This window comes from Haliotis cracherodii, unplaced genomic scaffold, assembly GCF_022045235.1.
Source record: "Haliotis cracherodii isolate W230 unplaced genomic scaffold, xgHalCrac1.p SCAF_13, whole genome shotgun sequence".
NCBI lineage: Eukaryota > Metazoa > Mollusca > Gastropoda > Lepetellida > Haliotidae > Haliotis > Haliotis cracherodii.
Genome location: NW_027266268.1, coordinates 1,241,572 through 1,267,665, shown reverse-complemented (window position 1 = coordinate 1,267,665; position 26,094 = coordinate 1,241,572). Strand labels below are relative to the sequence as shown.

General features: G+C 39.8%; 1 protein-coding gene across 5 annotated transcripts in view; it reads left to right on the top strand.

Annotated features, from left to right (window-relative positions):
- LOC139459484 (nonsense-mediated mRNA decay factor SMG7-like) overlaps positions 1-26,094 on the top strand; it is a 179,722-nt gene that overhangs the window by 139,968 nt on the left and 13,660 nt on the right. For 2 of the 5 annotated variants that reach the window (XM_071240925.1, XM_071240924.1), the window contains exons 18-23: positions 2,413-2,472; positions 9,201-10,136; positions 11,098-11,157; positions 14,144-14,181; positions 18,859-18,965; positions 25,610-25,803. In XM_071240925.1, coding sequence (XP_071097026.1) covers positions 2,413-2,472; positions 9,201-10,136; positions 11,098-11,157; positions 14,144-14,181; positions 18,859-18,965; positions 25,610-25,803 — 1,395 coding nt within the window. Of the gene's footprint in view, positions 1-2,412; positions 2,473-9,200; positions 10,137-11,097; positions 11,158-14,143; positions 14,186-18,858; positions 18,966-25,609; positions 25,804-26,094 lie in introns of those variants that run through there. The other 3 variants (XM_071240926.1, XM_071240929.1, XM_071240928.1) reach the window with 3 other exon arrangements.

Below are 26,094 nucleotides of genomic sequence, written 5' to 3'. Positions count from 1 at the left end.
CCTCGCAAAATTGTTGCCAAAGTTGCCAAATCTTATATTATAAAATGCCTTAGTTATGTCGCAGTTCAACACTAACTTTCAGTATATAAGACTGGTTTTTTTTAATAATTGTACCCATTATCCCTGTAGTTTATCCAGATTCACGATGGTTAATTCTGACTCGATCGCCGAATGACAAGTGCGACGCCATGTTTGTTTATAAACACTGAAAGTAGTCCCTACTTGACCTTTTATATTTGCATCTCTATCCGCATATGACCCCAACAGATATCGTTTTTATCCGTTGGCTTTATCCTGTCGAGAAACCTACCCATTATATGATAAAGATTGTTATCACAATTTAATTCGCTTGTGAATCATTGAAGCAAGATATTATTTGCACCAGATATCACTACACTACAAGCAGCATAACGGGTGTTGAGACAGTTGAGGACAGGTTTTGTGTTCCACCTGTTTACATGTGATTTCATGACCAATATCTGTGCTAAGATACCTTGACAAATGGTCTCTCATCACTACGGCTGTTGACAATCTACTTTTTCCGAAGTTCTTTAATGTTGTGGAAGGACAGCGTTTTGTCTTTACGGCTATTACTCCTGCAGCCTGGTATACAGCAGTGTTGCACCATTCTTGCAAGTGTATACTGAGAAAAGCCTATTATTTTAGACTGATCGATCTGTCTATCGGTAATAGACGTATATGAAGTCATCACAGGCAAGAAGTCGTGACGGCATCTCAAGCATGATGCCATATACCGTAACAATTGAAGTGATTGTCCGTTCATGGGTAATACATCATTGCAATCATGACGTCATATGAGAATGAAAATAAAGAATGAGAGAATGAGCCACAGATTAGAGTACCTCCATACATCCTAGTCCTACATATATTATATATACTGAACAGCAAAAGTTCCTGTGACATTGAATAAGATTTAATGCAAAGTTAAGTTTTTTACCAAATCAGAAACAATTTCGTTTTGCAACAGTATAAAAGACTCCTGTAAGTGTTCAAATGGTTTAATTTGCCATACTGACTTCAGAAAATACATGATTTCATAAAAAAACATGAACATACCAAAATGTCAATTTACAAATCAATAGCGTGTGTGTCCACCTCTGGTTGCGATGCAAGCAACACATCTTCGTCTCATGGAATGAACCAGGCGTCGCACAAATTCCTGTGGGATATCTGTCCATATCTGCTGGAGCATGTTTCGGATTTCTGGGAGTGTCTGTGGAACACGTGGTTGACGTCGAAGGCGCCCATCCATCTCATCCAACATGTGCTCTATTGGTGAGAGATCATGGTAGCGAGCCAGCCAGGGGATGACATTCACATTGTTTTGTTGAAGAGAATCCTGAAGTCGAGCAATATGAGGCCGGCATGGTCATGTTGAAAGGTAATGCCTGGGCGATGACGACGCAAAAACGGTAGAACAACAGGGCCGATGATCTTGTCGCGGAAGAGATTTCACTCTACCACTATCAAACAGGTCCTCTGTTTTGCTGTTTTGCTGTAATCCCACCCCATACCATGGGGCTGCTGCCCCCAAACCAATGTTCTTTCATGACACAATGATTGACGTAACATTCACCTCGACGTCGGTACACTCAAATCCATCCATCGCTTTGGCTGAGGTGAAAACGAGACTCGTCAGTGAATAGAACTTGTCCCCACTGCATGGCCGTCCAGCTTAGACGCTGTCTGCACCACTGTAGACATGCTTGACGGTGGTTTCCTGTCAAAATGGGACGTCTGGCGGGTCTTCTGGCGACAATCCCTGCACATTTGAGGCGGCGACGTACGGTTTATGCATTTGTCTGTTGCCAATGTTGCCATAAACACCAAATGGTGTTTCTGTGGACATTAAATTGTCTTGCAGCATCACGTTGACACGATCCTGCTACAAGCATACCAATGGCTTGCAGACGCTCAGACAGGCATGGCATTTCGTAATGTTGAATAATTGCTTAATTTTGTTGTTTTTCTGAGTGGTTGTTGTCAGCTATACAATGCATATGGAATCCCGTTAACGCACATGTTTTATACCCATTCTTGGTTAGTGAAATGCATGCGGCTTGCATAAAAGTCAACTTTTGCATGGTATGCATGCTTTTCAGGAACTTTTGTTGTTGAGTATGTATACAAGCTAAATTGTTTGGTATTAAGGTTAAGGAAAGTCAGACACCCATGTCTTTTTACCTGACCTGAGGCAACCATCGGCCAGGTTGTAGATTCAAACAGAACAGAAAAATATTCATAAATACACATCTCTAAGTTGATTGTGATAGTACATGTTGCATACTCTCATCCCATTGTTCATGCAGCCCATTCCTGTACAGGAGGGTGCTTAGTCTAGCCCTGAAAGGAATTCTGGTATATTTCAATGAAATTTACTTGATCTTTCAGGCTATCATTCAGAAGAAGGGAGATCATGAAGAAAGTGAATCCAGGCTTCTGACCAAACAGGTAATAAGTTTCCTTTTAACATAAACTCATCAATTCATCAATGGCCCACTGTGACATTTGTAGTTAACCTTTAGCCTGCTGAATTTCTAACATACTTCTCAGCTGGCATGCCAGATTTATTTCATCATGGGGCATAGTAAACAGAGTGGTGGATTTCAAACGTAAGAGGCTAAAATTATTTTATCAAGGAACAGGTTAATCATTTTGATTTACACATCATTATCTAAAAATGCCTGGCATTTTCATTCATTTGGAGGATAAGACAAAACTAACATAAAATTGTGAATTATCTTGACTTTACCTGAATTTCTTGATATATGTCCCATGTCCGATATTTTCATTTAAAAAACAATAGTGAATTGGCGAATTATAAACAATTCATGGAAAATATAATGAGTGTGTGAGTTGGGTTTAATGCCGCTTTTAACAGTATTACCGTTATATTGCTGTGTGTCAGCTTAATGTGGGAGGAAAGCCCAAAGTGATGCAGGTCTCAGACATTTACAACTTTGGTGAAACCCATGAGCACAGGTATGGTGCTGACAAACCTTGAAACATAATCGAGGCCACAATCATAGGTTTCTGGCGTGCCTTAGGGACGCAACTCTGCACAGCGAATCGCGGCGCCTTAGATAACTGGGCCACCCTTGTCCCCGAAAATATTATGAAGAAACATTAGCCAGGATACAATAGATAATCACCAACCCCAACTTCAAGTGGTTTGGTTGAATAAACAGCAGATAACTCATGTGTCATAATACTAGCAGATGTACTTTTATAAAACATGGTGCACTTCACTTAAGTCCAAAATAACAAATTGCAATTTTAGTATTATTAAAATAACAATCAGAGTCCCTTGGCAAAAATATATGAGCCTCAGATTTGCCATATTCAGTTAATGTACTTTGTAACTCAGATATGGTTTTAGCATATTACACCAGCTTCAATTTAATATCAAGTTTATGCCCCGAGTGATTTAATTTCTGATTTGCCCAATTTTAGTTTCCAAGGGCAAACTGAATTTTTTTTATGAGGGACATGAACTTGATTTCAAATTGAAGTGGGTGTAATATTCTATTTGTTACCATATGCGTAGTTTGAAGAGGAATCAACAAAACCAAAAGCTTCAGTACCCTCTCTTTATAGTACTGCAAAAAAGGGATCCAGAACGTGATAGTGGATAGCCTTATCCCTTCCAGATCAACCGTCCCCGACGAAGTGTCAACTGCATCCAGAGATCTTTCAATGGATTTGCCATCTTTATCGAATTCTAAACACACTGGACACCAAACACCTTCAGCTGATTTTGGTTGCACCCTTTTGACTAGTGAGAAGTTGGTTCATCGTCCTCGTAAATGTCACAGATCGAAGGCACAATTGACTACCCCTGCACCTAGACTGACTACTCCAGCCACGCTCCATTCAGCCAGCTAAATTATCACTGGACACGCTTCATCTTTGCATCTTGCCCATCTCTAGAAATCTCTCAAAGCTAAGACATATTCCCAGAGAGTGGCTCGGACAATCACTGTTGAACATCTCAAAGGCTCTGTACAATCATAGATGGAAGGCTTTCAAGGGTTATTGCACAACTCAGGACATTATATCACCGACCACTGATCGCATAAAAATTAACAGAGTACAGTCATCCCCAGGGTCCATGCATCCCCGACGACCCCCCGCGTTATCAGATACCCACGTTATTCCAATTATGGATGGATTAGGTCGGGTGATACATTTACTGTATTTTTATGCACACTTGAGTATGTATGTTCAGAAATATGCTTGGTTACGACAGAAAAATTGACTGTGTTTGTGAGAAAAAGATCAATCTTTTGTACAAGTTTAGATATCCCATTATTGTTAACTACTTTGACTGCTGGGACCATTTGAATGCAAATATGGTAAGATATACATGAATAAGATAATGTTTACTTGGATCAGCGCTAAGTTACAAACTGCCGACTGCATGGACGTTCAGCCATTTTCTGAACGAAGCGACTATGCACGGTTTTCTAGACAGATATGCCCGTTAAACACTAATTCAGACTGCAAATTAATGTGCTGGTATTAAATAACATGTGAGTTGAATATTAAAAACCAATGTTGCAATATAACTCTGCAGATGTGCCAGTTTCGTGCTAATTTCACCACATCTTATCAAACAATGGAGCGAGTTGCCAAGGCAATCACATCACCCATAAGCTATTTGTTTATAAAAAGGAAGGCAATGATTGGTTGATCGCATTAAAATCCGGAGAATGTCACTTTTACCATAGGAATGTATAGAAACACGATGGAAGTGATACAACACACAGGATTTATTAGATAAAATAAAAGTATATGACAACAGATACAAATATCTATCACAGTATATATATATAGTTACATTTCATGACTTTATGAATTAGACAATACCTGTTTGTAGACAAATATACATGTACAACAGTTGATCGAATTACATTTCCCACCTTATGAGATTTTACGGGTACTTCATCAGCAAAGCGTCTCACACTGCACATTAAGCATCTTTAAAGAGTAACATAGTTTTTTCTGTGTTTTTGAATTCCATGCTTGTCTCTTCAAAGTCTCAGCAAATGTGCCAGGACTTCAGACACTGGGGTAGCAGGCACACAGTCTTTTATTGTTTCATGATCTGTGGTTAATCTGCTCATGGCATTGACAATTAGCTGACCATCACTTTGCATTCTGAATACAGCAGGTTGGGGTCAATAGTGTTGTACAGCAGCACAGTTTCGGGGGTGGGGACGAGGGTGTTGTATGTTGCATATTCGGCCGTGTAATCTTCATACTGCTTAAGGGTGTCAGTGACATCTTCCGGTTGAAAGCTGAAATCATCATTATTTTTATCCGAGACGGCAAAAGCTTACAGGGAATAAAGGCCCTTATTCCAACAGTTCTCAATTGTTCTAGGGTTAACACTTTGCCATGCCATAAGGGATGTTGTGATGACATCTTTAATGGTCACAGTCTTTAAAAAGTCTAAAGGAGACAGTCCTGACTCAACAGCAGAATGAACAAGCCATCTTCTGTAGTGGCTTGAAAGCCTGAATTATCCTTTGGTCCATTGGTTGCAGGAGAGACGTAGATGATCTCTAACAGCCAGGACAAACTTATGAAAAAACAGTCCTGAAAGATTGCAGTGGTCATCCAGGCAATGATGATCGGTTCAGGTGATGGAAACATCGTGGGTTCTGTGCCGTGCCAATGATCAGGGGCTTGGATTTGTGATTCCCTGTCTTGTGACTTGTCAGAAGCAGTTATTCGTTGTTCTCCTTCTTGAAGCCAGCTGTGTGTTTGTCTTCAGGCATGGCCAAAGTTCTATCAGGCAGCATCTTGTAATAAAGGCCAGTCTTGTCATAGTTGTACACTTGCTCAAGTCCTGGCCTTCTAATTGTTCTGATTGTTGAAAGCGCCTCAGCCATCCACTGCTGGCCTTGAATGGATCGTCTGGTCCGTGAATATCCCTGGACATCTTCTGGGCTTGAATCTTCATTATTTCGCCAGAGATGGGTGTCATATTGGGATTGTGTAAACCACGCAAACAGTGCCTTGGCGAGTGTCTGATCGTATGCCGTCTTTGCCTCCTTCATGCCAAGGCCTCCGATGTCTTCTGTCTCCAACACAAATCCCTTCAGTCTTTCCTCCTCCTTCAACGACTATGTAATTGTTAACTTATTGATGTGATTCCGATTTTTTCTGGTTATTGTCCGGAAGTTGCTCGAGATTAAGCCTCAACATACACATCTGCCATGTAGTTATTCCAGTGAACAACACACGGCACGCTTGATGTTCAAAACTTTTCATGAAAGTACACAGCTCTGATCTCATTAATTACTCACTGTTGCAACATATGAGAGGGTAACAACTTGCTAACAAGGTAAATATTTGTTTAACAATTGAAGTTAAATTAATGAAGTTGGAAGTCGGATCCAAATTAGGCCTAGATATGGAGAACATAAATCGTGCGTTTTTAACAAATAAAACAAACTAGGTGTTCATAGTTGATTGGACATTTATTTTATTAGGTCATCTCTGAATTCTCACCAAATACATGTAATCAAATGGGAAACAGCTTGAAATTTATGGGAGCCAGTGATTACGCCGCGGCTTAACTGAATCCGCGGTATTGTGAAGGGTGTTATTGCGAGGAACGACTGTACCTCCATACCGATACAAGGAAGAGTTCTGATCGAGATATTTATTTGGCTTTCTCTTAATTCAGTGATTCCTAGATCACTCCTTTTGCCCTGTCAGAGCCATAAGGATCTTCTGAAAGGGTTCTAAAAACCAACATCAGTCACACCACTTGAGTGTCCGGGACAATGGTGTCCTTCTGGTTGCGATCTGTGATTTTATGAGCTTACACCTCTGCAGGTTTACCACCTTCTAATCCACATGAAACAAGGGCAGTCGCTTCTATCATGGCGTTTCAAAGCAACTGCACATTACAATGGAAGGTTGCTTTTAGAAATCAGTCACAGTGTTTGCCTCATACTGTTCAGTGACTCCGTTAGTTTGGTCCACTTGTGTTGGCCCAGCAACTGACAGCAGCCTGTCAGGGCAGATGAAAATACTTGCACCAGCCTTTTCAGGAATTGTGGGTCATTTTAAATACAGCAGTAAATAATTGAATCTATTTCACTTATTTATTATTGGTTCAGTCGGGTTCCCAGATGAGTTCCCATTAGGTACAACCATTTGTATTAAATGTTGCCCAGATCTACTACCTGTTAACTTCTGTCTTATACAGGTTATGTCTCAGTTGCCAAAGACCTGTATGGGTATGGTCGATCGTTTCCTCATCTCCTTCTCAATTGTTGCGGTTGTGATTGATAGCTTTGACAAAGTGTCAAAAGGGATGCCTAGCTGGCTCACCTAACTTCCTCTGGATCATAGTGTGTGTGGCCTGCCTTGTAGAATTTGCCGGCTAGAGAAAGGTGATCCACCCCCTCTCATAAATGGGATAAGTTAAAGTCGTGGCTGCTTAGGGCTCCCCAAGTCCAAAGCTATCTGGTCGTTCAATAGATAGACATCCTGAGAGAAACCACAGAATACATGAGATGGCAGCTCACAAGATCACATTCTGTCCCAGTAGCGCAAAGGGGTTTTATGAAGCAACACATACACAAGTCTGTCTATTATGCTAAAAAGCCTTGTAACATTTAGGGGATTGGACCATGGCTTTGAACCAGCTTCCTTGTGTAACGTCTCATGGTTGTGGTCTGTTTAGAGGCTCGGGTATCTGTGCGCCACCTTCCAACAATGTAAGATCAGATAAGTTTAAGAGTTTGCAATATATTCTATATATATATACTTATCTCACACGCTGACCACCCAGCCAACCATACCCACGTCACAGTTACACCAGCCTGTAAGCTCAAGAAAGAAAATGAGTATGCTGCAAACATCATGAGACCAAATCGCAAGAGATTCAGGTAGTGTTTGACCCATTGTTCATGGTGACGACTGGGATGTGTATGTGTGGGATGTTTTTTCAGGATTTGGTTTTCCTCACTGCTATTAGATATGTTGGCAGTTAAGAGGAATTCTGTTGAAAATATTAATCATACTTATTTTGCAAGACTTCTCATTTGGGAAATTATTATGGTTCTATTAGGATGAACAAAACCTTCCAAATGGTGTGCTGGTTTTCTTGGGGGGATTAGTCAGCAAATAGATGGAGTCACAGGAGACTAATCACGATTTTATTTACAAGAACAATTAACGATGAACAATTTACAATATTTTAAAATATAGCAGAGGGTGCCACAGAGAGTCGCTACAACCCTCTGGGCTGTGGGAGAGAGATCTGCTTGGTATGAGCGTCAAACCCCTTCTGCTTAACATTTTGCTTCTGTATGTATTGAACAAAACTTAGAACAATGAAAAGGAATATGATTGGTTGATATATGATGGGGTGTGCCTCATGGTTAATGAATGGCTAGACAGAGGTGAATACTTAATCCTGTTAATCCTGTTGGACTGGCACTAATCTTGTTGACATATTTACTGGGTGCTTGGAAAGAGATTATGGTATCACTATAGGCAAGCTTGTATGGGGGCTAATCCTTGTGAGTCTAAATTGAAGTAATTGCTGAATGTTATTCTAATATAGGTGATGACAGATTTACTTAAATAAAATAGTTCAAGGCAATCTATAAAACTATGTAGACATATCTTTTGTCTTATTGGATATTATGTCTGGGAGATGGGATCTTGACACCTTAGGCTAGCATTTATCTAAAAGCTTTGAATCTATTAAACTATGTAGACATAACTTTTGTCTTATTGAATAGTATGTCCAGGAGATGTGTTCTCGTTGCCTTAGACGAGCATCCATCCAAAAAGCTATGACTGAAAGTTCCTTATATCCTTATATACCCATAATTGGATTTTCCTCCAACAAAAAATATTTGTTTCGCTTAATACAGGTAAACAACGAACTGAAAATACAAGTGTCGTAATTAAATGAAATCAATAAACACCCTCAGAAGTGCAGGGAATAGCAATTATGTGACAGTTTTGTATTATTACAACTTTTTTATTAGTTCAGGCCAAATCATCAAACAAACATTACTTCATGGGGTTAAATGAATAATATTTGCTTTAGTTTAATTTAATTAGGACACTTCGTTTGTGAGGTGTATTGCAATTCAAGTGATGCCTTTTACCAACTTGTTGTGTCATATCCTGTTTGCTTACAGCTTCCATCTACTGAAAAGGATACCAAAGGCATCTCACAGACTTCATCTGGACAATCATCACCAAAGTATCTATTGGGCATCCCCACAAGTGAACCCCAATTTATGAAGCATGGTAGTGTGAAGACTGTTCCTAACCAACCATTATATCAGCGATACTCATCACCAACTGCACAGCAACAACCTTCCACTTTACCTGGGCCAGGAAAGTTTGTGCCTGTGCCCAGGGTCAGCCCTTCTCCACAAGTCCAGAGTAACTACACTGGCAGTGCAGCATCTACAACTAATGTGCAACTGTCCCACTTGCACGAACAATTTAACATCAAAGGCCACTCTCCACCACCAATGCAACAGCAGCCAGGTGCTACCAGTGTTTCACAAGGGCTGTCTCATCATACCCCGTCACCAAGACTGCCTTATCCAAAAATGGACATGTTCAGAATGCAATCTCCAAGACCTGGTCTGCCGCAGAATGTAACAGCTGCAGATGTTCCAGCTTTACCATTATCACCAGCAGCACAGCAGCAGTTGCGAGCAGCTTTGGCACAAACACCTATTCCTGGGCAGCCTTTCCACAATATGTCACCCAGTCAGTTACTCCAAGTCATGAAACTGGCTAATCAAATGATGACAACTGCAAAACAGACAAACTTGAACAGTCAGATTTCTCCACCAAGTCAACAAACTGCATTTTCTCAAGCCCCAGGTACAGAAAGAGTTCAAACATCCCCTAAGGCTCAGACACAACACTCTGGAACACCTAGGATGCCAAATTTTCCTACCTTTTCAGGAACACCTGGATACTCGAATGTCACTGGGGCTCCAATGAGACCGCCACCCACATATGGAACATCAAACATTGCCCCTCTCCATAAAGATCCTGGCCAGCATCCAATAAATGCCAGCATGTATGGAGGTTTCAACCCACGTACAATACAGGTATTTTTTAGATTTCCTCATCATCTCAGTAAATTGCATGTATAAGCTTATTACAAAAGACATATTATTATATGGCATGTCAGCATATATTCCATCTTTAAGTTAGTCAGCTACTATGAGTTCACTGTACATCATCTTAATTGTCATAACACTTTGTCAGTTAAATTTATTTATGTGGGCAGTCCAAAGGTCAATGTTTAAACACCGATGACTTAGCAGTCGCGTTAATGGGAACTGCTTATTAGTTTTCTTGGAATTTGACAGCTTTCACAGATCAACGTCATTTTTGAGGTTATTGCGAAATAATCATCGCCAGTTAATTATGCACATCAGCTTTACAATCCTGATATTTGGATAAATGTTGGATTTCAAGTTGTCTCAATGAAGGTCAAGCTCTGGAAGTATTGTTTTGGACTGGAAGTACATGGTATGTTAAGATTTCAGGAGCTTTAACGAAATGGCAGTTAAGGGGGGTGCTTGTGCTTTTTCAAGTACATGTACTTGTAAACACCTCTAGTTTTGAAAGATAATTATGGATTTGTATGAAATGGTAGTCAGAAGAAAGACTTTTTTTCAAAAGCCATCCCAATCAGTCCCTATTAAAAAAGTCACTTTCATAGCTTATACTATATATGCAATTGGTCTCTCAGAATGAGAAAGATATTGATTGATTTGAACAAACTTAAATTAGTGGACATATCAAATGAAAAGATCCAGATCAAAAGCTTGTCCAGTTAGAGAATGAAGAGTTTAAGGGTTATGTGATAGCAAGAATAAAAACCCAGCAACCAGCAAACATCATGTCTGATTCATGTATGAATGTTTAATTTGTTTCACAGTAATCATATAACATGATGTGTGAAACATTATGTTGCCTTTCAAAAACATTATATATTTTCTCTGTATCGCTTTCAAGACATGTCATCAATTGTTGCACTCACTGTGACTATTTGTGTTTTAGCCTCCTACTCCAGTCATGATGGAAACAAGACACACTTCAACATTTCAAGGTCATGCTGAAGTAAGAATGGATAATGTTGGAATTATGAACAAACATTGCAGGGTGCATGTATCTATCCATCTGTCTATACTGAACAACAAAAGTTCCTGTGACATTGATTAAGATTTAATGCAAAGTTAAGTTTTTTACCAAATCTGAAACAATTTCGGTTTGCAACAGATAAAAGACTCCTGTAAGTGTTCAAATGGTTTATTTTGCCATACTGACTTCAGAAAATGCGTGATTTCATAAAAAACATGAACATGCCAAAATGTCAATTTACAAATCAATAGCATGTGTGTCCACCTCTGGTTGCGATGCAAGCAACACATCTTCGTCTCATGGAATAGACCAGGCGTCGCACAAAGTCCTATGGGATATCTGTCCATATCTGCTGAAGCATGTTTAGAAGTTCCTGGAGTGTCTGTGGAACACTTGGTTGACGTCGAAGGCGCCCATCCATCTCATCCCACATGTGCTCGATTGGTGAGAGATCAGGGGAGTGAGCCGGCCAGGGGATGACATTCACATTGTTTTGTTGAAGAGAATCCTGAACAAGTTGAGCAATATGAGGGCGGGCGTTGTCATGTCATGTTGATGTCAGGTAATGCCTGGGCGATGACGACGCAAAAACGGTAGAACAACAGGGACGATGATCTTGTCGCGGAAGCGCTGTCCATTGAGATTTCCCTCTACCACTATCAAACGTGCCCTCTGTCTTGCTGTAATCCCACCCTATACCATAACGCTGCCGCCCCTGAACCAATCTTCTTCCATGACACAATGATTGACATAACATTCACCTCGACGTCGTTACACTCAAATCCGTCCATTGCCGTGGCTGAGGTGAAAACGAGACTCATCAGTGAATAGAACTTGTCCCCACTGCATGGCCGTCCAGCGTAGACACTGTCTGCACCACTGCTTGACGGTGGTTTCCTGTCAAAATGGGACGTCTGGTGGGTCTTCTGGCGACAATCCCTGCACATCTGAGACGGTGACATACAGTTTGTGAAGATATTCGTTGAAGGTCAGGGATGCTTCTTGCAGTCACTGTTGCTGGCTGGAATTGATTTAGTAGGTGTGTTGTTTGAATCCAGTTGTCTTGTCGATTATTGGTTACGAGTGGCCTGCCACTCCAAGGATGATCTCTGACTGCATTTATCTGTTGCCAATGTTGCCATAAACACCAAATGGTGTTTCTGTGGACATTAAATTGTCTTGCAACATCACGTTGACTCGATCCTGCTTCAAGCATACCAATGGCGCTAAATTTCACAAACAACTCAACGCATCCTTCATCCATATAAATATCAACAATTAGTAAGCATTTAGTTTACAACTTAAAATGTTCTTGTACCTGGTGCTTACCAATTGCAATATATCAATATTTCAATTTATTGTGACACCCCTACTCCTAGACAAGGTGATTTGGAAACTGGAAGTAGCAGTCTGCATGATCATCCTGATTGCGCCAATCTGGCCAAGCAGGACAGGGTTTCCCAGGCTCTGATTTCTGTTGATTGAAGATCTTCTCAGAAGAGGTCAGACTTACTTTGCAACAATCTTCCCAGCCTTCATCCCAACTCGCCTGGTAATTTTCTTGCAGAAGATGCAGGCCTCTGGCATCTCTGAATCTTGCTCTACGGCTGTTGCAAGATTGTGGAGACCTTCATCCTCCCTCATTTATGACTACCAATGCAACAAGTTTATCCAGTGGAGAAGAAGATGTAGACTACAAAAACAATGCAGTGACGATACCCTTGTAGACTTTTTGTTACATCTTTGACAGGATAACAAAGCTCCACCATGGTAGTATTGAGGTAAAAAGGTCTCTGTAACCTTGAGGGTCACTCAGCCTAGCATCATTGTGGATTATCAGTGCCTCTGTAAACTTGAGGGTCACTCAGCCTAGCATCATTGTGGATTATCAGTGCCTCTGTAAACTTGAGGGTCACTCAGCCTAGCATCATTGTGGATTATCAGTGCCTCTGTAAACTTGAGGGTCACTCAGCCTAGCATCATTGTGGATTATCAGTGCCCCTGAAACCTTGTGGGTCACTCAGCCTAGCATCATTGTGGATTATCAGTGCCCCTGTAAACTTGTAGGTCGCTCAGCCTAGCATCATTGTGGATTATCCTTGTGGGTCACTCAGGTTAGCATCATTGAGGATTATCAGTGCCCCTGTAACCTTGTGGTCACTCAGCCTAGCATCATTGTGGATTATCAGTGCCCCTGTAACCTTGTCGGTCACTCAGCCTAGCATCATTGTGGATTATCAGTGCCCCTGTAACCTTGTCGGTCACTCAGCCTAGCATCATTGTGGATTATCAGTGCCCCTGTAACCTTGTCGGTCACTCAGGCTAGCATCATTGTGGATTATCAGTGCCCCTGTAACCTTGTGGGTCACTCAGGCTAGCATCATTGTGGATTATCCTTGTGGGTCACTCAGGCTAGCATCATTGTGGATTATCAGTGCCCCTGTAATCTTGTGGGTCACTCAGCCTAGCATCAATGTGGATTATCACTGCCCCTGTAACCTTGTGGGTTTGATTCCCGTCATCCATAATGAAAACTTTCATTTCTTGTCTTGATTTCAGAACATTGGACATTTGAAACACCAAGTACAAATTTATAAGTATAGAAGTATCAGTAACTCCTCATAGGAGGGTTTACAATGATTGTAACCAGACTGCAAGGGGATTACATTTAAACTGATATGCTGTCAGGGGAAATTCAACCATTTCAAGAAACCCTCAAGAGGTACCGCAAGCATGTAGGAGGTTTATAAAAAAATTATCTGGGGCATTAAGGAAAAAGAAGTAAAATTGGTAGCTTCTGTTGTTGCAAATACTTGAAAATCACCTTTTTTTTGCTTTATCATGACAGCAGTGATAAAGCTGTTTTTAACAGGATTGAAAATCTGGCCAATATACAAAGTATCATCATATGATATATGAATGATCAGTAAAATAAAATGACATGAAGCCTTTTTTCTTGTTTCAGGGTACACCAAAACCCGAGACGTTCAGTTCAGACAGAAGGTATGTAAGTCTAACAATCTTATTACACAAAGATAATGTTTCAGCTTCTCACAGTGCACTAATCACAACTTGCAACTAGACCCAGATTGAAAATAGGTAACATTGTTGCCCTACATGTGTTTTTTAAGTGCTGACTGGAGCTGCCATATTCTTTGTCATTTAGTTGAGAACTTGGCAGAATTCTCATGGTAAACTTATCTTGAAAACCCAGAACAGGTGCCTGCTCAGCAATACAGCACACCTTTGGTGTGAACCAGTCTTGAGTGAGTGAATATGGTTTTATGCCGCTTTTAGCAATATTGCAGCAATATCATGGCAGGGGTCAACAGAAAAGGGCTTCACACATTGTAAGCACCACAAAGTGGGGCAGGAGTAATCAGAGAAATGAAATTTTACACACTGATTATACTGGTCATGATCTCAAATGTGTTTGAAATTTGGTGTCGTTATGCCCCTTGATTCAACTTAGTGCATACTGTGTGAAATTGGGACAAGTTTCCTCAGAAACTACTGAAGTTAAGTCAATGAAAGTTTGCATGCTTATAGAGATGCTTGTCAAGACTGAGTTCGAAAATTGGTCCCGTGAATTTTTTCAGAGTTATTGCCCTTGATCCATGTTATTTTACTTGGTGCATAGTGTTGGGACACGTTTTCTTAGAAACTACTCAAGTAAGCTTATCCAGGAGGTACTTTCCAGATAAGGGGCCTTTTTTGTGTAATATATTCACATTTAGTAATTTTTCTGATGACATTAAGCAGCCCAAATGCCTAACTATTTACTAGGTAGCCTTTTATATATACATCATTCAAAGTATGTTTAATATGCACAAATTCTCAGCTTTCTAAATATTAAAAAGTATTGGTCAAATTTCTGCAACGGCCATTGCTGACTTGAAGCATTGATTTTGCTTTTTATCTCTAGCTTACTGAAGAGAATAGGCTGTATCTCCGCTTTGTCTAGAGCTAGCTTCACCAGTGTGTCTGCTTTCTCATTTCCATGAATATCTATGTGAGAGGGGGCGGTTAGGTAGCCTAGTTGTTAAAGCTTTCACTCGTCACTCTGAAGACTGTGTTTGGCTTGGAGTTCGAGTTTCTGCCGCTGATGGCTTGAAGTGCGCTTAGCGACTCTGATAGGACGACTGCCTTTGCTTCCGGAAGTTCCGGTATAAGTTTGAGTGCATGATGAAATGTCTCCAATTCAGCAGTGAATACTGACCATCAGGCAGGCGAACCAAATGTGCTTGGGGTTTAGAGCTGTTCATATGGATCCTGTAACCATCGCTGTTGTTGATAGGATTCCTTGATCCATCAGTGTATAAATGGGCCCACCTATCCCAGGTAGTTTGAATTTTAGTAATAGCTACTGATCGTAGTAGGGTAGGCTTTTCTTTTTTAGTGACTTCTGATGTTAAAACAGTGTCAACTTTGGGAGTTTTGTTCTCAGATCTGAGCAAAGTCAGTTTCTCACACTGTCGCTTATAACAAATAATTATTAGAAACCGAGCAAAAACAATGAAAAATGTGAAAATAACACAAAGTACCCTATATTTCCACTCAAACTTTGTTTATAACATTCTTTTACTATAAGGGTCCATGTGGATTATATTAACCGTTTTTATATAAAAAAACCCTAACATTTACATTAAAGGTTGTCGGTTGTTAAGAGCAATTTTTACATTAGGTGTTGTAACATACCTGTAATGTCTATGGTTCAGTAAAAATACAGAAAACTCTCCTATACTCAGCGTGCACAGTCTTGCTTTTGGTCCTGTGTATGTTCCAGGAACTTTTTCCCAAAGGTGGGAATGGGTCTTCTTCCATTTTTGCTTGTAAGGCAAACATCGTTCTTGTTTGGCCATAGATCCCTCTGATGCTGAAGGGGCTGATTCCTCTTTTGCATGAAACGCCAAGATGTATGCATCACTGAATGGATCCAGAGCCAGCAACATCAGACTCTTCCTTCTATCAGTAACAACACCTACACAGCTGCTTGGACCATACCCTGAAGATGCAGGAAGACCTCCAGTTAACACAATTAGGGATGCCGGCATGGTTACACCTCATGCAACTAACTGGAATACTATTAAAAGCGGCGTTTTAGATCATGACAAATCATTAACATGTAATACATAACAATGTGATCTTCATGACTGCATTACTACTTTGTACTACTTTTTAAAAACAAACATGAGGATATGAAGATCAAACTTCGTATCAACTTGAATGACGAACCTTGGATACCACAAATGGCTTCATATCTTGTTATAAGTCAATAAATTTTCTGTAGTTTTATCATAAAAAAATTAATCAGTCGTGTTTGAGCGTCAGGATCAATCACAGTGGGTGGAGCTTATTTAGGATTGCGTTTTAAATAGCAAAGCACTTGGTCTTTGTAATACAAAGTTGATAATACAAGGTTGAATTATGATAGATTGATGTTTACACAACAGATGAGGTTGAAGTATAAAGCCTGATGATGTTTGTTTGTTTGTTGTTTAACGCACAACTCAGCAATATTTCAGCTATGTGACGGCAATCTGTAAATAATCGAGTCTGGACCAGATGTGATTGATGTCGTGAGCATCGATCCACGCAATTGGGATACGATGACAAGCATCAACCAAGTCACAGAGCCTGACCACCCGATCCTGTTAGTTGCTTCTTACGATAAGCATAGTCGCCTTTCACGGCGAGCATGGGTTGCTGAAGACCTATTCTACCCTGGATCTAGGCCTGAGTACGTTGCACGTAAGCACTTGTGTCTAATTGCTGGCCACAGTAGACGACCTTGGATTCTCCAATGATGATTTGGTTCTTGGCTGGTCTATCCACGATGTCTGTTAGCTTGAGGAATGGATTTCCTTCAAGAACATCTACATCCAGCTGTATCACAACGAGGGTGTCCAGTTAGAACTCCAAGTCCCCACGACCGAGAGTACACTGAACCTCGCCTACCACTTCTAATGGGGTGACATCATCGGCCTGATGGGCTCGTTGGGATGCCTGAACCAAATTTGTGGTTGCGCCAGTATCCAAAGTAAGACGTACAGGATGACTTCCATAGAATGCATTCAGGTACAGTGAAGGTTCAACATTGACACGCTTGATACTATGGTGGTCGAGGAGCATGTTTGTTTCATCTTGAGCCTCTTCCTCACCACTACGGTATGCATTCTCCTCTTCCTCCTTGGGGACGAGGCGGGATCTGCCTTGCACCTCTGCACCGACAATACTTCTCAGAGTGTGTGTTATAAGAAGGACACCCTGCTGTCCTACAGAGGATGTATTGCCATGTCTTACTCGAGGATGCAGGCTTTCCTCCACGAGATTGTGTATTTTACCTGGTGTAGCCACTAGGGGTGTATGCTTGTAAATGCTTGGGGTCCTCAATACTGCTTAATTCATCGAGCAATGATGATAAAGCCTGGGAGATTTCAGGCTTAAGTCGGGTTGTGGAGTTCAGCTCCATATTTTTGTTTCACAAGGGAAGGGAGGCCTGGATGGACTAACTGCAACCACAAAGTCACTATCATATTTTCCTTGGTAGGTGTGAGATGTTCATCAACAGTTATTGCTTGACCATGGTGTCTGATATCACAGGTAGTTATCCTCGAAAAGTGCCATGACCCTCTTATACAGGTCCTCAGGACCTTCATCAGTTTGTAGCTTCATATCAGCAATGTCCAAGAAATCGGATCCAGTAGACTGGAAACCATAATGTTGCCTTATTTTCTGCAAAAAAAAAAGTAACGGATGTTGAATTTTTGATTATAGAATTTCTTGAAATAACAGGCCAAAAATTAGCAATCTGGCATACCATCAAGCCAAGTTGAGCATTTTTCTGAATTGTTTTTCTACGAGTGGCATAGATTGGTAGATGTCCAATTCTCAAAGGAATTGATAGTCCCATTTGTTATAAATGCCACTGCTTTGGTAAATATTGCTGAGCCATAATGCTTACACAATGCGCATGTACTATAACAAACTTACTTGCACCACGATACAACGGCTGACTGTCAGTTCGTTTGATGTATGAATTACTCACTGATTGATGTAATTTGAGGGTGTACGGTTGAAAAGTCAATCCTGTGAGTTGGAATGATATTCCTATGTGGATTCAAAGGTCGGTGCCACCACGCCAAGGATTAAGTTAACACCACAGTCTCAACTGAATGCAGTTCATTCTGCAACCATAACATTAAGAGAAAAAGCAGAAGGATCGGTTCAACCAAAAGTTGGAATAAACAAAAGCGTGTTGTGGCGCTGTGATATCAAAGAATACTACCTCTCTTACATCAGGAATTAGTCTCTCCCACTTCCCCAATATATCTGAATCTCGTTAATGAGGGTTATGGGTAAAAAGATATATTTTCCCACTACATGCATGCACGGTTGCATTTCCTGTGGAGGATAGGGTTTTCCTCACAACTATTAGATATGCTGGAAGTAAAGAGCACGGCTGTTGAAAATCTGAAAGATTTTATTGTGTGATTGACACCCTAAACAGGAAATCATTGCTATGATGTGATAGATGTAGTATACTTAGAATTATTACAAAATGAGAACTATTGTTTGATTTCTAGTTTTAACACATCTTACCGAATATGATGCATGATGTCAACTAATGTTGCATGAGGAATACACTATTTAAAAATAAATAAATTTATGTACTTTCAGAGATGGTCAGAATGGAGGAGGAAAAGGAGTGCCTCAGTCACGGACATACTCACTTTTTAGTAGTTCTCCATGGGAAGTACCATCCTTGGCTGGTGGGGAACCTCGAAGTGAGTACCCTAGCTAACAATTTTCTGTTGTGTGAACGATATTTTGTGTTTGCCACAAAATTGGTTGACAACATTGTGGCAACATAAGAGTGTAGAGTTTTCTCAATGTTGTGACGTTATTTTCCTACGTTGGCAACAACATTCCCACAACCATCTCACAACATTTATTTTATTGACAAAATGTAAAAAATGCTGTGCTACCTGGCAATATTTCCTCATTTTCTGGAGTCTTGAGTTCTTGAATTCTATTATTTTGTATTTATTGGGTAAGGCTGTGTATTTCTTATTGCGATATATTGCGGTACATTCCTCTGTACTGCAATACATACTGCAATATATTGTGGAAGAAAACTTGTTTAGTTCTGTCCACAGTTTAAGATTCTTTTACCTCCAAATTGAATCACAGTAGAATCATACAATGTTTAGCTTTCTACAAAATAAAAAGGAAAAACCAGAACGTTCAGACAAAACTCACAATTGTATTTGTCTCTGACTGGCTTTGCTGTTCGACTCAAGAATAGCTGTCTAAGGCACCATAACGGTAAAGTCCAACATACAGTAAATAATAGTTGTATCATTGCTCTAGACTCAGTGATATCATGGATGTGTTCAGCTCATAGGTTCAGGAAGAAATGTTGGAGGTATTTATGTATATGGGTCCAGTGTTTGTGGTCTTTTCGTAGTTGTAACATGTGATTTCATTGGATAGAAATTGGTTTAGAATGAAGCTGTCTTGCCGAAATCTGCTACCAGGTTCGTGATTGGTCAAATTTGAGTTCGTGACCTAAGGCAGCCAATCAAATTACAGCTATTGTATCGTACTCGTGTATGATTAATTTAAGATTTTGACGAAAGATTTTTGTTTTTGTTAAAACGTGCCGTACTAAATATTTTAAGCAAGAAATCGTGGATGTATCGTGCTAGGTTACGAGCTGTGACAAAGATTTTTCGTGCATATATCTTGGCATTAAACATCGTGACCAAGAATTCGAGGCGCCGAAAGACGAGATGTCATTTGATTTACATTACGCGTGATCACACGAAAAGATGGAAATAATATCTTAGCTGGAAGTTGACAACTTCTATTTATTACTCTTTAGATCTATACTATTTTTAAAGATTTGCCTGAAACGACTTTACTTTGCTCTTTTACATGTTCGATGTGGACCCGTTGTCGAAGTGTGTCCAAGAATTATATTTTCAATAACATATTGCGGGTAATAGTGAATAATTTCTTAATCTATCGATAAAAAATGATAAATTGAAATTGAATAGGTATTTCAGACATTGTGAAATGTGATAGATTTAATAAATGAATGATATGACAGGTAGGTTTATAAAATTATATACTATTTTAATGTGACTACAGTTTGGCCGGTCTACCGGCCTACGGTGTCCAGGGACTTGATGCTTGGCCCATACAGATGATCTACCGCCTAAGGTGTTGAAAAAATTAAGCAAGTTAAATTTGAAAACACAAAATCATTGTTAATATACTGGTACATCACAAACGTATTTGTAATTGTTTCAATTTCATATTGCAGTTTACCAGTGTACACGTAATACCATGCAGCCCTAGTATTGGGAAAGTAGTATAGGGAATAGGGGTTCTACCACACTGCCACCTAGGCCAGATGCTACTACAGAGGTCATTTTTTATGCAAAACCTGTGATGCGATCCAACGATCGTCATGGATCGTGTTAAAAGAAAGATTATTATTATTTAATAATGGATAAAATTTACTATAGCCCACGAGGATATTGGAAAGGTATAGGAGCAATACAAAAGCTAGCCGCTGTGGCTAAGGTATCTAAAGATGTGGCCATGCAAGGATTGGTTAAGGAAACAAGGGTTATATACCGAGGAAAAAGTTTGATATTTTCACAACGAATAATGTTCATCAAGCTGACCTCTTGTTTCTGCCTCATGATAAGGTAAGACGCAGAGCATATAAATATGCTTTAACCGTAGAAGATGTAGCTAGTTGCTACAAAGAGGCTGAACCTTTAACCACGGAAGATTCAACAGAGGTAGCTAATGCACTGGGTCGCATATATAAACGCGGACCATTAAAAGTTGTTTCAAGTAGATCTTGGTCGCATGTTTATAGGATCGGTAACTAAACTATTAACAAAGCATGATGTCGCAATCAGGCATGGTGAAAAAGATGCCCACCGTGGCCAAGCTATCGCTGAAAGAATTAACCGGACATTAGCAGAACGTTTATTCGGATGTCAGAATGGGATTGAAATGAAATCAGATTGATTAAGATCAACGGAATGGGTAACACAATTATCAGCTGTTGCATCAGCACTATATAATGAAGCAACAAGATTAATCTGGAAGTAACCATCCGATTTGATTAAAATGAAATGTAACTTCAGCACCATGGAGAGGCAAAGAACAAAAACTTCAGGATAGAGTAAGCGAAGGTATTTACACCAGCCCGGTGAACTAGAAGGAGGCCAACGTCGCGCAACTGACCTGGTATGGTCTCTAAAGATATATAACATTAGTCCATTGGTTATGAAAGAAAAAGAGCCTTTTCCATATTATCTTAAAGATGGACCGGGCAGGGGATTTGTACGAGAAGAGTTGCTCATAGTTCCCAGCGATATTGTATTACCTCCCTAAGTAACCATAAGCATAGGTAGTAACACCATCCTTATCAATCCATCTCTTTGCATTTAAGGGGGAAAATGATGTCTTGTTCATTCTTAATCCATATATCCTGTGCTTGTCACTTCTTAAAGTATACATCTTGTGTTTGAATGTTCTACCATTGAATAATGCTTCTTTATACTGTTCTTGTTTGATATGTTTTTTTTACCACATACCGGTACTTCATAACACTCTTAGCTTTTCTTATCTCTCCATTATCAGACTTCTTTATAGAATACATCTTAGGTCTTAATCCAACATACTCCGCAATAGGAGTTCCAGCACATTCATCCTTCATCTTACCTAATACCATTTTATTTACTGTGCTGTTCAATGGATTATCTTTTGGGTAATCGCTCGTATCGTACATATCTATTTTTTCTGCCATATCTTTATACACATCCTCGGTTTATGTTTCCATCAACAAAGAATCGGTATGGGTATATAACACCTTGCATCTGTCACCGTATTGCTTCCTAAGTTCATTGTAATAAAAGTCACTGGTCTGTTGAATTTTATGTTACTCTTCCGCATTTGTAGTGCCGCTAAAGTCATTATCAAATATCTTACTTCTGTTAAAAGCCGGACTAGATATAAGTTTACTAAGTCTTTCTTCCTCATTAGATCTGACCAATTTAACATCAACATGCTTCCTTAGATTCTCTATAGTTTTACCAAATACTGAGTTATTCATAATCTTATATAGGTCCTTTTCGAAATTGCTAGAAGCCATCTTTCTTAAATCTGTGTTCAGCCTCATCCAAGTTTTTTGATCATTTTGTTAAGTCTTATGCCTATAATCCTTGCTTTAAAGAATCTGAAGTAATACAGGTAGCGATGAATTTTCAAGTTAAAATTGAACCATTGCCTAGGAAATCCCATATTCAAAACCTTGTGATAGAATAATTAGTGGGTTAAAATATACTCAACAACAAAAGTTCCTGTGACACCAATATTTTAGTGTATTTTTCAAACAAGTAAAGTTTGGTTTTCAATATTGTACTACATGTATGGAATCAAGTCACAAAAATGCAACTGCTACAGAAAAGCATGCATTCCATGAAAGAGTTGACTTTTACGCAAGCCACATGCATTTCACTACCCAAGAATGGGTATAAAAACATTACGAAATGCCACGCCTGTCCGAAAATGAGCGTCTGCGAGCCATTGGTATGCTTGAAGCAGGATCGAGTCAACGTTTTGTTGCAAGACAATTTGATGAATGCAGTCAGAGACCATCCTCGGAGTGGCAGGCCACGCATAACCAATAATTGACAAGACAACTGGATTCGAACAACACACCTACTAAATCAATTCCAGCCAGCAACAGTGACTGCAAGAAGCATTCCTGGCCTTCGACAAATATCTTCACAAACCATACGTCGCCGCCTCAGATGTGCAGGGATTGTTGCCAGAAGACCTGCCAGAAATTGTGAAACTGGCTTTCCATTGTTTAAGACCATAAATTTTGACTTGTTGACTTGGTGATTTCTCAGATCACATGGCTTGAAAACCTGACTCCTGAGCATTTACCTCCCCTTGTTATATATTTGGAAGGGTAGCTTTAGACCAGTTTATGCTAATTTTAGAACTTTAAACGAAATGGGAATATTACAAACTTAAAAGAAACGAAAAATGAATATTCCCTTTAGAAGCTAAATGAAAAAGGGTGAAATTTTGACCACTACACACCGGCCTCCTAATTGTAGAATGTAAGTGAAAGATTACTAAAATTGGTACCTTAGGGGCAAATATATCTGTCTTATGAATTAAACTAAGATAAATCACTTTGTCTAGATAACATACAAACAAACATCCTGGATGAAACTAAAATGTAACACTTTCTCAATCAGACACAGCTTATGTTCTTAAGTCTCTTTTGGTGTAGTTTTGTAAAATTTCACATTACACAGTACACCTTCAGTCACTATTACTCAGAATAACACACAGTTTGTTGATTGGTCGCAATAGTTCACAAGTAGTGGTTTTAATTTTCACAGTTCTCACTCAATCTCTTCTGTCTCTGAACACTTCAATAACACGACCATGTGCCCATGCTTTGCGCGGCGTATTGTCCATGACAAGTACAATATTTCACACTTTTAGGTTTTTCCTGCTGGTGTTGATATCTGCTAGATATTGTACCTGTCTCCACCGATGCTTGCAGTACACGTCATCCTTGGAAAATGTCCAGGGGCAGCATCTCTCCTGATCTCAAATAAAGAAGATGGTATGGTGTTAGAGGTGTTAGATCATTTGGACTACAAGGTACATCTGTAAGGGGCCTTCCATTGACAATGGCTTCGATTTCACAGATGTGTTTGTTGAGAGATTCATCATCCAACTTCAAAACCTGTTCATGCATAAGTGAGAACATGATTTTCCGAACAGTGAGTACCATCCTTTCCCAAACGCCACCATGGTGTGAAGCTGATGAAGGGCTTAAGCACCATTCGATCCATTCATTTACCAATGTTGAACTTAACTTGGATTGATTAAAGCTGGAGAGTGATTCACAAAGATCCCGTTTACTTCCAACTACCGGTAGATTGGTGCCTAATCAGATCGGATAGTCTTTGGTGGACCATGCCTGGCAATAAACCTTCTGATGGCATTTATGCATGTGTCCAAAGAGCTAGCTTCTTCAAGATGAATAGCCCGAATAGCCATACAGGTGAAAAGTACACCATATCTTTTGACATTACTTCTTCCACGCTTTACTTGAAATGGACCAAAGTAGTCGATACCAACATTGGAGAAAGGGGGCGTATCTGACTTCAGATGATCCTCTGGAAGATCTGCCATTTTCGGTTGACCAGCTGGTGCTTGATACCTACAACAAATGACACATTTAGCAAGCTGTAATTTGATAATAGATCTGGCTCCGATTCTTTCACGTCTGTGTTCCGATCAACATGAAAAATGTACTGATGATTTCCACTACAATGTGAGCAAACAGCCCTCTGGGCACAACGCTTGCTGATGTGACCTTTATTCAAGCCCTTCGATCGCAGGAAAGATAGTCTCTCAATGTGAGGCCTTAAAATTATCTTTTGGCAGTAACCAACCAAATGGGACAGATCATCACAATACATACTTGGAACTTGTTCAGCCTGTGCCTTGACAGGAACTGTGGCTCGCATAACTGAAGGTTGCTTCAGAGAATCCTTAGGGGGTTTTACAGCTCCTACCACATCAGTACTGAATGATGGTTTTAGTGATGTAGTTGGCAGTCTTTGGGGTGATGGTTTACTCTTTTCTTCAGTTTTCAAGGCATCTCTTCCAAAAATGGGGTCTACTGCATTCTTAGCCTCATGCTTAACAAAGTTGACAAGGTCCTGAAAATCAACCAATCTTCCAGAATCTCGAACATGGAGGACAAGATTTCTCCACTTTTCATGGTATGAATAGGGCAATTTCATAACTAACTTCCTCAGATCATCAGGATATTCAAGGAATTTGACAGCAGTGATTGTACTCACAGCATTCAAACATTCCTATAAGAAGATAGCATATTCATCTATCGATCTTGAATTGAGGCTGTCTCAATATGTGTCACAATACGTGTCTCAATAAGTGTCTCATGCAGTGACTGTCCAGTGCATCTGTATATGGTAGACTGACTTACAAACTGTTTGTGTTGGTATATAGAAGATAAAACTGACCAAGCGGAGAGCAAAGAATAGCTTGCCCTCTAAAGGCACAACAAAAGATTACCCTTGACCCTCACCATAAAACAATAGAACTGGCCAGCCCAAGTTCAGCTTGGAGCAATAAGGCTGGAAACTGGTACCGTACATAATCCAATAAAACACAACAACTACACTGTCTAAAACCAATACCATATATATACAAATAAACTCACACTCACACTGCCACGTATATGTATGGCAAGATATTTCAAGGATTGTATTACCCTTTTACTTTGATAAAAATATTGCTTTGAATAGTTTGCTTTTTATAATGTGTATATGTTTTTCAGGTTTAGGTTCTTCTCCTTTCTCATCAGCTTCAAGCAGCATCAGAAACTCTCCAGATCCGGAAAGTGTTCAGACAGGCCAGACAACATTTGATGTATGCTATAGTGTACCTGATGTTACACGCACAGGAGCCTCCCCCAGCACTCCTGCTTCAGACCTGACACACCACCAGCAGTATGGGCCAGGGAACTTACAGGTTGGTAATGCAACAAAAAATTCTTTATTTTGTCATATTCTATAATTTGATAACTGAGAAAAGTAATTATCATATAATGGGAAGGTTTCTCAGCAGGATAAAGCCAATGGATAAAAACGATATTCGTTGGGGTCATATGCGGAGAGAGATGCAAATATCAAAGGTCAAGTAAGGACTATTTTCAATGTTTACAAACAAACATGGCGTCGCTCTTGTCATTCGGTGATCGACTCTGAATTAACCATCGGGAATCTGGAAAAACTACTGAGATAAAAGAAAAGTATAATAAAC